General features: G+C 35.6%; 1 protein-coding gene and 1 pseudogene across 1 annotated transcript; one reads left to right on the top strand and one right to left on the bottom strand.

Annotated features, from left to right (window-relative positions):
• Positions 1 to 451: 451 nt before the first annotated feature.
• On the top strand, positions 452 to 1850 carry LOC111376639 (annotated as a pseudogene).
• Positions 1851 to 2140: 290 nt separating this feature from the next.
• On the bottom strand, positions 2141 to 10220 carry LOC111376636 (O-fucosyltransferase 1-like). The gene is made up of 10 exons (XM_022999606.1): positions 10111 to 10220; positions 9864 to 10011; positions 9371 to 9449; positions 9107 to 9177; positions 7475 to 7563; positions 7124 to 7247; positions 6756 to 7039; positions 6102 to 6231; positions 3867 to 4589; positions 2141 to 2469 (listed from the first exon to the last, which is right to left on the bottom strand). The coding sequence occupies exons 1-9, from the start codon at positions 10116 to 10118 to the stop codon at positions 3975 to 3977; spliced, it is 1548 nt and encodes a 515-aa protein (XP_022855374.1). The 5' UTR covers positions 10119 to 10220; the 3' UTR covers positions 2141 to 2469; positions 3867 to 3974.
• Between the last annotated feature and the right edge of the window lie 8158 nt (positions 10221 to 18378).

Raw genomic sequence — 18378 nt, forward strand, 5'->3', positions numbered from 1 at the left:
AAACCTAAAATAGTTGATATAATTTATCAGTGCGCTAGTATTAAACCTAAAATAGTTCGATTTGAGATTTCGAGTGTTCGAGTTCGACCAAGCAAGAATATACCTCTGCCGGCTGCGGGCTGCCCTCTAGCTCTGGAATTGGATCTGCTGTGCAGTGTGGTTGTCCGTGACTCCGTGCCCGTGGTCGTCTTGTCTGTGGTGGGAGAGTCTGCAGACTGCAGACGGAGTGAGATTGTGAGAGTCGGAGACGGGGAACGCACGGCGAGGGCTTCGACTCTGATTTTGGATTTGGGTTCCCATTTTTTGTGGGTTACACTTATTGCGCTGGGAGGGTTTATAAAAAAAAAAAAAAAAAAAAAAAAAAAAAGGCCCAAAATTATGGGCCCCCTACGGTCCTGGGCCCTGAGGCACTGGCCTCATTCGCCTCGGCCCAGGACCGGCCCTGACTAGATGGAAGGACCTCTGCATTTCTCTCCCTAACATAGTCCTTGATGATTCTTTAACTTTCAAGAAAAGGAAAAAGAATGTTGAGAAGGCATTTGAAAAGTTTGCATGTAGGCAAATTTTGCAACGAAACGTACCTAATATCAATCAATTTCGCCTCAAAAGCAATTTCATCGAGGATTCCACAATCGGTGATATAGTATGTGCTGCAATCTGTTGCAAGGTTAAAGAGATTGTTCTTTGGATGGGAGATAGCACGACTGTAGGGATTTTACCGCTTGAACTTTTCATATGTAACTCACTGGTTGTCTTGAAACTAAGAGCAGTTGTGGAATTATATGTCTGGGAATCTGTCAGTTTACCTAATCTAAAGGTGCTGCACTTGACAGATTTTATGTTAGACGGTGATCGCTCGATGAGCAGATTATTTCGGGGTTGTAAGTTTCTTCAAGAGCTGTGTCTATCCAGGTGCTCCTTTGGGAATAACAAAGTTCTCAATCTTTCATTTCCCTTGCTTAGAAAACTTTCTATCGATTATGGTGATGGGAATTTCATGGATTTTTTTGATGATAGTAATTCGAAATGTAAACTTATCATTGATACGCCAAATCTGGAGTTTTTTGAGTATCATGGTCATGAAAATGAATTCCACTTGGTGAATAATCTAAACTCTCTTGTTCGAGGGAAAATTTCCTTCATTACAAAGGTCAAAAATTGGGAAAATGTATCTGAGCTTTTCAACAAGATGCATGGAGTCAAGTCACTCTACTTATCAGATGGTGCTCTTGAGGTAAAAACATAAGTTTCAGTATCTTCTCAGTAGTTAAATGCAAAATTTTTTACTCATATATTTTCTTTGGTATTTTCCCTTCTTTGATTGAAGGTCATGTACTCTAATTGTTCTTCAATGCCTGTGTTCGAAACTTTGACGAGATCAGTTCTTTTGACCTTCGAATGCTGCCAAACGTACTTGAAATTGCACCTCGACTCGAAGAGCTTGTTATTCATAAGGTCAGCTTTATCGAGTAGTTTCTAGAGTAAGAAGTCGAGGATTAGAAATTCGTAATCTAATGTTCTAATTCTTTCCTCAACAGCATGGCTACGACGATGAAGCTGAGGTTGTCTATACAATTCCAGAAACTGTGCCCATGTGTTTGTCTGAGCACCTCAGGAATATTGAATTTAAACAATTCATTGGGTCTGAACATGACTTGGAGCTGGTGAAGTACTTGTTAGAGAATGGAAAAGTTTTGAAAAGAATGAAAATCGCGGGGATGGGACGACCGAATTCAGACTTGTCGACATCAACTAGCAAGAAAATTTCAATGCTCCCAAGGTGCTCGGAGACCATCGAGATTGTGTTTGAATATGATCGAAATTTGGAATTTAGTAACATTTGTTTCTGATATTCAGCATGGATCAAGAGGCGAATCTTTTGCTTAGGCTATATCCTTGTTCAGATTTTTACTACCACTTTTGGACACGTGATAATCTGTTTTGTAGCTTTTCAAGCTATGCATTTTGTGGTTGATTCACATTCTTCAAGGTTTTCTTGATTTTGAGCCATGACAAGATTGATTTCTTCCTTTTTCCATTTTAAGCTTTAATTCTAATGAACCTCCCTTTATTAGCCATTTTTGAATTTGGAGGCATTTGTTTCTCATTTTTACATAAAAATATAGATCCACACAAAAAAAATAACAATTTCTTCACTAACGATTAAAGCTCTCCCTAAAGCAAAAACCAGTCTTGTGACCATACACGCTGGAAATCAGGGTAGACTTGGGGTTCAAAACCCTTTCTTTACCCAAACTTTTGCTCAATACTAAGAAGCGGTTATGCTCATTCGACAACATTTTCTACACACATTATACTCCAGTATTTGAATATGTCAGTCAATTCAAGTGAACCGAAGTACGTTTATAAGTTGTCCCTGTCATTCAGTGAAATTGTTGTTCTGTGAGTCAATGTGGTCCACTTCCAAACAAACTGCTGGTAGTGCTTGTTTGTTATTTCTCCCAGTAACTACGTCAACAAGAAGTCGAGAACAAGAACATAATGTTTAATAGTTAGATAAGATGTAACAGTGCAGAAAAAGGGAAATGAATTTGAGAAATGAATCTCTAGATACTGGTTGTAACAATTAGAATATAACATTCAGTAGTTAGCCAAGAAGTAACGCTGCAGGAAAAGCAAAAAGCATTCAAGAAAATCTCTAACTAAACTACGAGGTTGTGTCGTGGTGACAATTTAGTGTGTGTTCAGGCGTGCATGTGCACAGCGTGTAATTAAAAATGACAGTAGATCCTCATTTTTACTTTTCATTACTATCGGCCTGTTTGAGCCACATTATTCAAAAAAATGCATTCTTAAACAGTGATTTGACATTATTTCAACTACACATTTTTCAATAAAATAATATTACACGCAAATCAAAAACTTTTTTTTATTTTTTAACCACACATTTTTCATCAATTCACTATTCAAGAATGCATTATTATCAAATAATGTGGCTCAAACACTCCCTAAATCTTCATACTGGCCAGAAACTGTGAGAGATACTATCTTGCAACCACCTTATCAACTGCTCTCTTTATATGAAAAAGTTACCCTGGACAAGTAGTCATGTATATGCGACAAATATGCATTATGGAAGCCTTTGCAGCAGTAAAAGAAGCAGGAGGGACAATCCCCGGGGGTGGGTCATTGGACACAAAAATAGACAAAGATGTATCTTCTAAGCTTCAGAAATCAAATGCAAACATTGCAGGGAAATACTGAGAAAAAAAAAATGGTTAAAAACCAGCTGGCAGGGGCGGCTACAAAAAAATTGAATTCTGAGTTTGAGAAATCAAGCGTAAACTTTGCAGGAAAATAATCAAAACATTTGTAGGTAGTAACTGGCTCAGACAGGACTAACAAAACTACAAAATTGCCCAATGAAAATTGCAATGAATAAAGAGTAAAAACGTTTGCTGGTCCTGTGGAAAGCATTGGAAGAACAATTTTCGACTTAAATTTTCACCACTTGAACGGGATAGCAGTAACCAGACTGCAAATTTTCTGGTTACATGATAACATTTTCCAAAAGATTATTTAATAGCTAATTAACTATTATTTGTTTATCATTTGAGTTTGACCCAAGCAAAACTTCGAGAGCTTAAACCCATTAAGTTATTTTCTATTCTAAAATCAAAAGTTCATCTCTTTCAGGATTAAGCTTAAGAGCATGATTGCCGAAACTTAGATTACAATTTAAGATTGTCAAACATACTTTTTAACCAAACAAGCTTATAAGCACTTCAAAACAAGCACTAATATTGGCATAACTATTAATCTATCATGATATGACTGGCGGAAATACTACAAAAAGAAATCACTTCAACAGAGATGCAAAAAAAGTATAGGGAACAGAGGGGTACCTGCACAGCCGAATTAGATGGCAACCACTACTTGTTGGTTGAGTTTGGCAACTAGATATTGCAGCTCTTGGAACTGTAGAGGATCCCATATATGTTTCCATCAATATCCTACTTATCTACATCAGAAGTAAAATTTGACGCAATCGATTCTGAGTCATCAATCCTTTCTGTTGCCAACTGGCTGTCTAAGATATCCAAAACATTGCCTGGTGGACATTTATCTGCAGGATTCATCGCCGACATCTGGCAAAAGCACTCAGGCCAGGAATTTGTATAGAATGATTCAGGTGGCAAACGCTTGTGAGGCCCACCAAAACTTGTGCTTAGCATCACTTGTCTAACAGCTTCTTCAAAATCTGTGGTCTGCCCCTTCTCGCGATCAATAAAGATAGGGGCAAGAGCTTTTCTATCAGGCCGAATGGTTGTACGGAAACCATAATAGAGGCGGTGGCCAAGGAGATTATTCGCAAAGTTGCTTGGCCCATCATATGTGGGCATGAAAATGTCCGCGAGGAGACAAACCATGTAATCCACGGCAGAGCCCAACAAGCCATGTGTATTCTTCGCCAGCTCGCCAGTGGTGTCTACTGTACTATGATTCTCAAGCCGAGGAAACAAGGAGCGAAAAGGTTTCATAAATCGATCAACTCCAAATAGCTCACCAGCTGCTAGATATATCCTGGTAGAATTATCAAACCCCATTGATCGTAAGATGAGACCTACCTGCAGCAAATTGGTATAATAAATTAAGCATCTTTATAATTCATTGAAACTGCTTGCAGAAAATTGGAAGAGTTGGTATTGAACAAAATGCAGAAAAATTGAATTTCTCCCACTGAAATCATTACGAATAAGATACAGTTCCACATTCTGGAACATCCAAGATGCAGAGGCTATTTCCAGGCTAATTATAATTCCAGACAAGGTATACAAATGGAAATATAATTTCTCAACGTCACCATATTCCGTCTTTTATTCAAAATAAAGGGAAAATAGAAGTGGTGCCTTCAAACAACATAAAATTCCCTCCTAAGGTCATGCGGGAAAACTTATGAGGCCTCCTAAACAGAGTTGGATTTTTTTTTTTTTTTTTTTGGGGGGGGGGGGGGGGGGGGTTTTCCCCCCCCCCCCCCCCCCCCCCACCCGATAGAATATTTACATTTTACTAGTGATGGCACATACCTTTTTTTTTTTTTTTTTGGGGGGGGGGGGGGGGGGTTTTTTTCCCCCCCCCCCCCCCGCCCCCCAACTCAGGCCCAAGAACATTTTTTTAAAGGTATTTTTTTTTTTGGGGTAAAAATTCAGTTTTTTAAGTGTAAGTTTATCTTTTCTCCCCAGCATAGTAGCCCAGTTTGAAATTTTTTAGCCCGATCTTGAATCAAATCCTTGAACCGTCCCTGCTCCTAAATATCTCATTGGCCTGCCAAAATCTTTACTTAGTCCTTGTTTGACACACATTTATAATGAGAAATGTTGGTAAAATGTATTATGGTATAGTATTTTTTGGAGAATGCGTGGTTAAAAAAGAAGGAATTTTTTTTTTATTTACATATAATATTCTTTTATTGATGTATGGTTGAAAAGAAGAGAGAGAAAAATGTATTAAAATTTTAAAGGGTGTCAAATGAGAGCTTAACTTTGTTTACTCTAGTTATTTAAATTCTCTTAAGGAAGAGCTGACCTGGGTGCTCTTTATTTAAACACTAGGTACTATTGAGTATTAGGTTCCGCTCACTTATCTCTTAGAATGCTGATTTTTTAACTTCCCTGCATCATAAACTTCTTTTCGTCTTTTTCATATTTTGGTGGTCAAGTGGGAAAGTAAAAAGAAGTAAAAAATCAAAATGTTATTTTTTAATCTTTCTCAGATACTTAAAAGCCTAATTTTTATGCAACATGTTTAAGAAAGGAACCTCTACTTTCAGATATTTCCGGGACACACTTCAGCACTAATGATGCAAAGTGGCAGGACTAAAGCGATCAAACCTCAGAAAAACGAAAAGCAATTAAAGAGATTTCCCTCCAAAAATTTCATGGAATCAAGACATTGCCTTCAATATCCTGAAAGATCAGTATTTAAGCAACCATTAACTAGTCAAGATACTAGTTGCAACTAAGAACATCATTTTCCTACAGATAACAAAACATTTTGTTTAGATCAATACGTACTGTTGCACAAAAGATATAAAAGATCTTGACTATTTACTAAAACCAAATTTAAAAAATAAAAACTACCTCTTCTGGAGTTAGTGGGCATTTTCCAATAGCCCTTCTTTCACTATAAACAAGTTTCTTTGCAGCAAAATTTTCCTCTCGATATTTCTTCAAAATTTTCTGTTCTTCACGGGTAAATATATCAAAGCACCTGAAAAACTTCATATCAGATAATGCACAGCTTCAAATCCACGGTAAAATAAAATCTGTTATCTTATTGTCTTCTATAAATTTCCACTTGCTGACCATTTTTGCACATTGTTGTGCAGATACAGGATTTGGGCTCTCCAAAACATTACTGGAGTATTTTTGCTTTTCCTGACATATATTTTTGGATTATTTTCTTGCCTTATGTGTGCTTGTACTATGCCCCTTTTGGCGCTCATTTCATAAAATTCCTATTAAGAAAATTACTGTTATCCTCTTCTTGCAGTGCAAGCAAGGGCCAAAAGCTTGACCGAAGGATTGAGCAATCACTCTAGGCGAGCTGCGCCCAAACACCCGAAGAAAAGGGAAAGATAGAAAGGAAAGAGATGATATAATCATAAACATCTCTTCTAGCTTCGTCAGTTACTTGTGGAATTCTCTATCCTTTTTCTTCTCTCTTCTTTTCTTTTGTTTTTTCCTTTTTTCTTGGGCTTCTCAATTTGCTAACATAAACAGGTATATACTTACCCAGCAAATGCAAGCATATCCATCTCAAAACGAAGATGTATAGCCATGAAGTGACCTTGAGCACGAAGTCTATTGACTATTGAGTTACTAAGCTCTATAATATGTGGTTTAAATCTTAAGGCGTGATAGTTCACTCTGCATCTTAGCCGCTGATACTCAGGATTGTCAATTTCTTCAGCCAGGCGATGTGAAAAAGGGGTAAGATAAATGGCACCATGCTCTTTCATCTTCTCTAAAGCAAATGTTGTGTACCAACTGATGGGAGCATCTCTAGGAGGCCGAATCTGAGAATGGAACACGTTTGTATTAAAATTTGTTGGGACTGGAAATAATATCTGAAGAACATCACCAATGATAATACACTTCACCTGAAAAGCTTTTATCTTCTTGATCTTCCCATTCTTATGGATTTCAGGAATTCTTTCCACAATTTTTACATCGTACCTCAATGATTTTATAAAATGCTCAACATCGTAGATTCCACGGAAACCACTAAGCACAATAAAAATAAGCACTTAATATCTTAACCAATTGCACACAATTCAGCAAGAAATAATGAACTCTGTATTTCGTAAACCAGACGCATTAGTAAATATTGGATCAAAGAACAAACCTGCTTAAAATATTAGGTTACAGAACGTTCAAAAACTAAATATCCAGATATTCAAATTAAAATAGGCTGATTATGTAAAATTATCATGCAGTGGTTTGGAAGTAACCTGTCATCACGCCAGAAGGAATTGGCATCCAACTCGGGCAGCAAAAGTGTAGCATTCATAATTCGTGCAGCAAGAACAGCGTTACAGATCTAGGAAATAATGAAACCCCTCTTATATCATATGGAGCACACCAAATTTGAGACGCCCAAATGAATGAGTAGAAAATGTTAAGTTGACGACTTTGTAGTAGTATAATGAGCATAATGAAACCAACGTGTGTTTTGCATTTTTATTCTTTTGATCCAATCTGAAGAGGTGTCAAAATGAGATGCCAATTGGAAAAGAATAAACAAATATTTGAAGTGGTCCAGCTAATAAAGCAATAAATATACCATTTGTAAAGCAACAGCAAGTGCAGACAAAAAATGCACAGAGAGAGATGCTGTTGTTATGACACAAGGCTGCTGATCATTAGGCTACAATAAGTGTATATTTCTCAAGATTCTAATTATACCCTAAAAGACACATAGAGGGCTTGCTAAAGATGCCTTCTTTCTCTTCCATCCCACGTGAGAAGCTTTCTGGAAGTCTAAGACATGGAATATGTGCATAAGAAACAACAAAAGAGTCTGTTTTGACAGGTGAATGATGAAAGAGAACGGAGTTATAATTTAAATGCTGTTATATAGGTTAGCATGTATTAAATGATGTTGTTTATATTCACAGCATAAATCTCCCACGTATCAAAAAAATAATTAAATACACTTCTGGCATCATTTGGTGTTGAGTAAAATTTGGTTTGAAGTAGCTGCTGATACGCCCCCATCGAGAAAGAAAAAAGCAGGGGGAGTATGGAAACAGCTCCATTCTGGCAATTTCCATGAACTTAGAGAAAGGGGCAGGAGTAAAGGAAAACCTAAGTATTATTACACTTCTTTTTATAATTATAGGTTTCTATAAGACCATATAATTTTTCATGGTCATGCACATTGAGAGCCGAACAACATGTCACCTGCTTCAGGAGGTGCATCCCATAGGAGCAGGCAAACATATATTAATTGTGAAAATGGGATGAGGAAAAAAAAAAAAGAAAAGTAAATGTAAAAATTATCAACACCAAACGAACTCAAGTACAGAAATCAAATTTGTCCACATGCAAAGTGCTTGGCAAAACCCTATCATGAATAACTATACTAAATAACGAAGGAACGCTGTTGACTTAACTCTCAAATTCAAATGAACAGGAACTTGTTAATGAGATTAATAGAGATCAAGGAGATTGATGAAGATTACAACTTATTGAACATTGCTCGTTTAATATAACTCTATATATAATTATATTTAGGTTGTAATTACACTTACCATATTTAGATTGATACTTATTCCTATATAATGCAAGAAATCCCGATGGGAGCCAGAACTAAACCTTTTCTAAAATTATCCCCTGGCATTTATATCAAATCCAAAGCACAAAGGCAATGAATGCGCCACCATTAACAGTAATTATTTCAATAGTAAAGCTGGTCCCAGATTAAGTCCTAGGGGAAATTCAAGAATCACGAGATACAAAAACTTCGAAAAGATTGCCCTAAGTCTAAAGAGAGCAAAAGAATCAAGTAAAACTAGCAAAAGGAATTAGTAAAGAAGAATGTGAGTGATATGACTACGTCATAACTAGATCTCATTACTTACTGCACTGCGTTGCTGATTGAGGCCACCATTACAACGAACACGCAAGTACCCATTGGTTCCCTTCGAAGGAGCTACACGTGGAAATTTACACGAAACTATCAATAAATCTAAATAAGTGCGGCAGCGTACATACGAAATAAATTTACATTCTTATAACGAAATTGCAGTCCATTACAACAAGCACAACCGATATAAATAGACATTCAAAATGAACCATTAATCAATCTAAATAAGCATAAATGTCAAATGCTACAAAATGCATACGAGGCCAAGCAGTCCGTGGAGCAGATGATGGCCTCCATTCACCAGAAGATGCAGTGTTCCAAAGATTATCCACTTTTATCTGCTTGGACATGATAAAAGATAAACATATACAAACATTTAAATGACGAGATGGGAAGCCCTGAGGCCAGGAATAACAAACAAACATAGACCAGAACTGACGTTCAGGTGAGAAGTCCAGAAATTGGTCTTCTTCTTTCATAAAATACAAATTAACTAACTTGATTATTTATTTAACGAACTCTAGAACCAAGGTTGTCAATTCCTTAATTTCACCAAGTTTTCCACTTTCCATTAGTAATTTCCACATTTCTAATCATTTTATGCAGTTAATCGATTTCTTAACTGCTCGCAAGAACATAAAATAAAAAATAATTCCCTTAATTAAATGGCGATTCATTTAATTCAAAAATTTTAAAATGAAAATATTATGCGAAAATCAAATTTTATTTAAATGTAAAACAAAAAAACTGACCTCCGATTGAGAGAAAGATCTAGAGGTACTCTTTATAGTGGATAATAACGAGATTACACAGATCACCAGTACAATTACAGCAATCGAGAGCCTGCCAAACATGGCCTTAACACCTGATTTCTTCAGCTGGTGCCTGTGTCCAGCTCGGCTGCAGAAATGAAAATTTCCGTTAGCAGATCCAAACCAAGTCTCGATACAGATTCATTCAAAATTAATATATATTTGTAAACAGAGTTTCGAAGAGTACCTTCTCATTTTTTGAAATGATGCTAATAGATCCAAACCTTTGGAATTAATTGCGAGTTGGAGTGAAGTGAGTGCGTGAATGAGTGTGTGAGCGCGAGCGAGCGAGCGAGCGATGCGCTAAATCTAGGTGGTGGTACAGATGACAAAATATGTGATTAAAATATTATGTGATCGATTGAAATTAATTGTTAATTAAATTTTAATCCGATCCAAAAAGCGATAATTAAGAGGCAATTTGCCAGCATTAAAATTATAATCAATTTTTCTCTGCTTCCCATCGATATAATATAGTAATAATACTCTAACTAAATTCAAAATTTTCTCACATTTTTTAACTATACATTCTTTTAAAAAAACAAAAAAATTCAAAAATTATAATATTAAATAATGGGATAAAACACGTTTTCTTCTTCGATGTAGCGATTTCTATTGAAAATCGCAGGTGAAAATTGGGTATATTGCTCTAGGAGCCCAACCTTTAGTCAGTGGGACAATCAAATCCTTAACCTTCTATTGGTGGCATTAATGTTTTCGTCCTTTTAAAATTATGTGTGTGGTATTCTTAGGTCCTGTTTGAATCTTATTAAAATTAAATTTCAATACGTTCGATTTTTCTTTCTCCTATTTCAATCACATAATCTTCTATAAAATAATATTACACGTAAAATAAAAACTTTTCTTTCTTTTTCAACCACTTATTTTTCAAAAAAAAAAAAAGCGTTTTTTCACCCATTTTCATTTCTAAAAAATGAGGGCCAAACGGGAGCTTAGTTGATGGAAAATGTCTATTTAGGCATAAGATTTCTAGGTCACAAGCACTTGACTTCGAAATGAATTGGTAAATTTTTTTAAAAGGCAAGTAACACGAGACATTCTTGGCAAAAAAAATTCCAAGGTACGCGTACGTGATGAAAAATGTCTATTTAGATGTGTAAACACATAGAATAGTTAATTTAAATATTTTTAAATAAAGTCACATTTGAAATTTTGTACTTTAATAAGAGGGTGTTTGGTGGGAATTGAAACGTGTGATTGAAAAATTGTGGAATCCATGAAATATATGGTTAATATTGATTGTTTGACTTTGATTTAGATTAGATCAGATTTTAATCCAAACCAAAAATGTAAAAATCGGAACATTCTTGACCCAAAAATAATAAATATATATATATATATATAAATTTCAATTTTAATTATATATTTTATTAAATTATTTTTTTAATCAAAATCTACCAAAAATATTATTCTTAGCAAAACCCAACTGTCTTCATAAGTTTTTTTTTTTTTTTTTTTTAAAGATAAGAACTTTTAATATATTCCCAATCATACATAAATCGAACACATGCAAATTAAATTCATGTGTCTAATATTTCTTTCAAAAAATTCATCTTTTTGTTTCTTGAAAGTAATAGACATGGCAAAATGGGAATTTATTTTTTAATCTTTAGAGAGAAAGAGAGAAGAAGTAAAAAATGACAGCTGATATAGGGAAGTAACGGTTAAAAATGATTTTTTTGTGTAAAAAATCAGAATTAAAGATGTACTATATTGTTTTAAGAGCTCAGAAGTTCCCAAATGTCCATGTCAAGAGAAAATTCATTCAAGCCATTGTCTTCTTCATGCAGTCTTGGAAGATATTCCATTCGACCCTCCAACCTCGATCTCTTCGTCAATTTCGACAGAATCAAGCAAGTCATTTCACCATTTCCTGCATCATCATCTACTCCTTTTAGTGATGGTTTCTCTGAATTTTCATTTTTCGAAAATATTTGGATTGGAGCAATTCTTTTGAAAGTCCAAGTTTGAGGTTTCTAGATTGTGGTTTTCGAGGATTTACCCCTCACTAATTCTGTTGTTTTTAGAGTTTGAAATTATTCATTCGAAAACAATCCGATAGAATCACCTGAATGTAAGAAATGATCAACAGGATCCAAAATGTAATTCTAGCCCACCAATTTTACGATGTTTTCTTAAAACGAATTTGCTGCATTCAATGGTGCTAAAGGCGTTCAGTAACATGTCCCAGGATTGAACGAAATTTCGTCTTCTACGGAAGCAGCACAACAATCTGCAGGAGTTCCAACGAACTCAACGAACTGTATTTGATTTCGAAACAATATCAGAACGAGTGAGAGGAGAATAAAATTCAAAGCACAGAAAGTTTGCAATCAAAATGGTGTAAATTTTCTGGCAGAGAGGTGGGCTATTTATAGACTTGTTCGTGGTCATTCGAACAGTCGTCACCTTTCAGACAAACCTCAAAAACCCGGAACAGACATGTTGTTCTAAAGTCGCGTCTGTTAAGTCGATTAACAGTCGGTTAACAGTCAACTGTTTGGTCGGTTAACAGACGACTGTTAAACAGTCCATCCAGACCAAAAAATTACCCGGAATAAGCCAAAAAATTTAAATTACATAATGTACCCGAGAATTTGATTATTTACAATTTGGCCCAAAAATTTAAATAAATTTTGTCCAAAAAGTTAACATAGTGCAAAGGTCCACCCGCACTCGAACACGAACACGAACCGGACCGGACTCAATCTCGGACGTCGGCATGTGCTCGTGCCGTGCCGAGCCGGTCGGATGGACGGCGGCTGCGCGTGCGTGTGAGTTTATGACCGAACCCAATAGGATATAGGTCTTCTCCTTTCCAAAAACTATTGGTATCCCTTGGGATCCAAATCCAATTCTCTAACTTTCACCTTATAAATCACACCAAAGTTTCATAACTTTCCAATGTGGGATAAGTGTATGGAAAATCAAATTCTTCTATAATACTTAGTTTTATGTGGGTTACTTTAACACTTATTATTTCATTCAATTCTAAATAGTTTTCGACAAATAAATATATCACGTTAATCATCTCGCAGAGTAGAACATGAATATGCTAGGTCCCGTATTAATTAAAAGGTGGATCCTACTGAAATTTGGGCTCAAAGTTGACTCATTTCATAACTATTTTTCCAACAATCCCCCACATGAATGAAATATGTTGGCATTTTCCAAACAATAACATCTAATATGTTTTCAAAGTAAAAATTGAAGAAAACTGCATCGGGATAAGTAGTCAATGACTTTGAACTTTTCCTAGTAAAATCTATCGAATTTCCTTAGGCAATCAGTAGCAAGTTGCTTTGAATAGTCAGCCGTTCATGGAAACCTAAACAATAGAAGTCACACAGTTCTCTTCAAACACAGTTAGTTCTCACATTTGTGTCCATTTTGGCCTTGGACACCTCTTGGTTCATAAGTGGTTTTTAGAGAATTCATCTTCACCTAATTCTCTTAGAAGCGGCCCCATCTCACTCACATAAGTGATTTCCATAAAGAGTATTCTGCTATATTCCACTTGAACGAATCAAGATATAGAAATCATTAAAAGCGTATCTTAACCTATTTCACGGCAGCTGGACACTGGCTCATCATAGGAAGGTAGGAGTAAAATCTTCCCAGTGCATACTAAGTTTTTCACAGTTCGGTTGTCCCATTGAGCCTAGATCTTGGGATCTCCAGTCAACTAGGTTGGGTTGCCACCATGGAAACATTTGATTATTTTATTAGTTTTAATCACATCCACTTCGACAAACTTTCGACTTGCTCTCTTGTTAACTTTTAGTTAGAGGATCTGCAATATTCTCTCTTGATTTCACATACTCTATAGAGATAATGCCAGTAGAGAGCAATTGTCTAACAGTATTGTGTCTACGACGTATATGTCGAGATTTACAATTATACATTGCATTTTGTGCCCTATCGATTTCTGATTGACTATTGCAATGGATATATATAGCAGGCACATGTTTTGTCCACCATGGAATACCTTCTAGAAAGTTTCGTAGCCATTCGGCTTCTTCTCCGGCTTTGTCTAATGCAATAAATTCAGATTTCACTGTTGATCTAACTATACATGTCTGTTTTGAAGATTTTCATGATGCTGCAGCTCCTCCAAGTGTAAAGGCATATCCACTTGTTGATTTGGAGTCTTTAGTATCTAATATCCAATTTGTATCATAGTATCATTCAAGTACTGTTGGATATCTCGAATAGTGCAATTCAAAATTTTGGGTATGTTTTAAATACCCTAAAACTCTGACAACAGCCTTTCAATGATTAGTGTTTGGATTACTCATATATCAACTTAGCCTACTAATTGAATAGGCAATATCAAGTCGAGTGCAATTCATGACTTACATTAAACTGCCAATAATACGAGAGTATTCCAATTGAGACTTACTCTCACCAGTATTGAAAACAGGATGCATACTAACATCCATAGGTATTTTCATAGGAATAATATCATATTTTTTGAATTTATCAAGAATCTTCTCAATATAGTGTGATTGAGACAATATGAGACCATCAGATACTCTAGAAATTTTAATTCATAATATAACATCGGCCACACCTAAATCCTTCATTTCAAATTTATTTGTTAGCATCCTTTTTGTAGTTTGAATTATGGTATCATTGTTACCCATATCAACATGTTATCTACATATAAACATACCATGACATATCCATTTGGAGTGTTCTTGACGTAAATACATTTGTCATACTCGTTAATTTTGAAACCATTTGACATCATAACTGTGTCAAATTTTTCATGTCATTTCTTAGGAGCATGCTTTATATAGTGATTTAACAAGTCGACACACTTTCTTTTCTTGTCTTGAGGTCACAAATCCTTCAAGTTGCTCCATATAAATTTCTTCATCTAATTCTGAATTCAAAAAAGCTGTTTTAACATCCATTTGATGTATATCCAAACCATTCAATCTGCTATTGCAATAAGCATATGTATGGAAGTGATTCTTGTCACAGGAGAATATGTATCGAAATAATCAAGATCTTCTTTTTGCTTGTAGCCTTTAGCGACAAATCTTGCTTTATATTTGTCAATTGATCTATCTGCTTTCATTTTCCTTTTGAAAATCCATTTACATCCCAAAGGCTTATTATCGGGAGGGAAGTCTACTAATTCCCAAGTATGATTTTGTAGTATGGATTCAATTTCACCATAGATAGCTTCTTTCCAATATGAAGTTTCGGTTGATGACATAGCCTCTTTAAAACTTTGAGGTTCATTTTCTAACAAGTATGTTAGAAAGTCAGGCCCAAAGGAGGTTGACTTTCTAGCCCTCTTACTTCGTCTAGGTTGTTCATTTATAGATTCTTGATCTATAGTCTCTTCATTTTCACGAGATCTCTTTTGTGAATTTGATTCGCCTTGCATGTTATAAGGAAAAGTATTTTCGAAAAATGTAGTATCCATTGATTCAATAATCGTATTAACATGCATATCGGGTATTTCAGACTTATATACGATAAATCTGTACGCATTACTATGGTAGGCATAACCAATGAATACACAGTCACTGGTTTTAAGTCCTATCTTAACCCTTTTAGGTTTAAGAACTACTAACTTAGCCAAATATCCCCGTACCTTCAAGTATTTATAATTAGGTTTGTGACTTTTCCATACTTCATAAGGTATCTTATGTGTTTTTCGATGTGGTAGTTTGTTAAGAATATAATCGGCAGAAAGCAAGGCTTTCCCTCACAAGTTTTGCGGTAATCCAGAACTTATTAACATAGCATTCATTATCTCCTTCAATGTTTGATTCTTGCGTTCAGCAATACCATTAGATTGAGGAGAATAAAGCGCGATAGTTTGATGAATAATTCTGTGTCCCGAACAGAATTTCTCAAATGATGAATCATATTCACCACCTCTATCACTTCTTATAGCCTTAATCTTTTTACTAAATTGATTTTCAACTTCTAACTTATAGTATTTAAACACTTCAATTGCTTCGTCTTTGCTTTTGAGCAAATACACATAGGAATATCGAGTAGAATCATCGACGAAAATGATAAAGTACTTGTTAACTCCGCTAGTTTGAACAAATTTTAAATCACATATGTCAGTGTAAATTAAATTTGGGGGTTCGGTACTTCTTTCAACAGAACAAAAGGATAAACATGACATTTTGGCTTCTACACATATATTGTATTTGTGATTAGGATTTAAATCACACTTTGGTAATAAATCTAATTTGATTAGTCTACGCAAAGTGTTATAATTTGTATGTCCTAATCGTTCATGCCAAATGTTAAATGACTCAAGCAAGTAAGAAGAAGATGTATTCTTATTCATAATTGGAGGTACAACAGTCATTACATTCAACTTAAAGAGCCCCTCATTCAGATAGTCATTTTCTACAAACATTTCATTCTTTAAGAGTACAAATTTGTCTGAGACAAATATTAGCTTAAACCCGTTCTTACTTAGTAGAGGACTAGATACCAAGTTTTTTCTAATATCGGGCACATGAATAACGTCATTCAAAGTGAGCTCTTTTCCACTTGTCATTTTCAGCACTATCTTCTCATGGCCTTCTATCTTGGAAGATGACGAGTTTCTCATGTAGAGAGGTTCATCATGGTCCATCACTTTGTAGGTAGAGAACATTCCGCGATTTGAGCATATGTGACAAGTAGCTCCGGTATCTACCCACCATTCCTTAGTGTTTCCAGCTAAGTTGCATTCAGAGACGACCGCAGAAAGATTTATGTCTTGTACCTTATTAGTGAGGTTCTCATGTTCTGTTACATTGGCCTGGTAAGTTTTTCCCTTCACATTCTTTAGTTTTCGACAATCCTTGGATCGATATCCTGCCTTCCCACAATTGTAACAGTTGCCTGTAAATTTTTTAGCAGTTTTTAAAGAACCAGTTTGTCCTTCACCATTGTGCTTCCTCTTTTTGCTAGTCTTGAAGCCTCCTTCTACAATGTTAGCTTTTGATTCCATCGAATGAGATGCACCATTCCTTTTTTCAGTTTTGCGATTGTTTTCTTCTATTCTCAATCGGACAATGATATCTTCAAATTTCATTTCCTTCCGCTTGTGCTTTAGGTAATTCTTGAAATCCTTCCATGAAGGCGATAATTTCTCAATCAGTACAGTGGCTTGAAATGATTCACTTAGTTTCGTCCCTTCGGTATGGATGTCACTAAGTATGATTTGAAGTTCTTGAACTTGGGATATGACGGTCTTGATATCAACCATTTTATAGTCCAAAAATCGACTGACATTAAATTTCTTCGTGCCGGCATCTTCGATTTTATACTTGGTGTCCAAAGATTCCCATAATTCTTTTGCGGACTTCACATTGCAGTACACATTATATAATGTGTTGTCCAATCCATTGAGTACATAATTTTTGCACAGAAAATCAGAATACTTATATGCATCAACCGCAGCCAATTTTTCAGCATCACTGTCTTGCTCGGTATATGAAGGCGCATCTTTTTTGAGAAATTTAGCCAGATTTAATGTTGTCAGATAAAAAAGCATTTTTTTTTGCCAACACTTGAAATTTGACCCATTAAATTTTGCTGGTTTTTCCCTGATCGTATTCAAAGTGTGGTACCAGAAGTTGCCATTTCTGAAACACAATTAGAAGATCAATTGTAAGGAGTAAAAACAGAAACAGAATAATAGCAAATTCGTTTTAAGATTGTTGTTTTTAGAGTTTGAAATTACTCCTTCGAAAATAATCTGACAAAATCACCTGAATGTAAGAAATGATTAACAGGATCCAAAATGTAATTCGAGCCCACCGACTTCATGATATTTTTTTAAAACGAATTTGCTGCCTTCAATGGTGTTAAAGGCATCCAGCAATCGTTTTCCAGGATAAAATGAATTTTTGTCTTCTACGGAAGCAGCACAGCAATCTGCAGGAATTCTAACGAAGTCAACAAAGTGTATTTGACTTCGAAACAATATCAGAACCTGAGAGAGGAGAATAAGATTCAAAGCACAGAAAGTTTGCAATAAAAATTGTGTAAATTTTCTGGTAGAGAGACAGGCTATTTAATCCTGGAACAGACATGTCGTTCTAAAGTCGCATCTGTTAAGTCGATTAGCAGTCGACTGTTCCCAAAAATATAAATTTTGTCCAAAAAGTTAATATAGTGCAAAGGTCCACCCCCACCTGAACACAAACCGGATCGGACTTGGGCAAGTGCTCGTGCCGAACCGAGCCGAGCCGAGCCTGCCGGACGGCGGCACGCGCGTGTGGGTTTATGACCGAACCCAATAAGATATAGTTCTTCCCTCTTCCAAAGACTATTGGTACCCCTTGGGGCTCAAACCCAATTCCTAAACTTCCACATTATAAATCACAACAAAGTTTCCTAACTTTTCTATGTGGGATAAGTATTCGGAAAATCAAATTCTTCCATAATGCTTAGTTTTATG

The sequence above is a fragment of the Olea europaea genome, unplaced genomic scaffold (genome assembly GCF_002742605.1).
Source record: "Olea europaea var. sylvestris unplaced genomic scaffold, O_europaea_v1 scaffold1540, whole genome shotgun sequence".
Lineage (NCBI taxonomy): Eukaryota > Viridiplantae > Streptophyta > Magnoliopsida > Lamiales > Oleaceae > Olea > Olea europaea.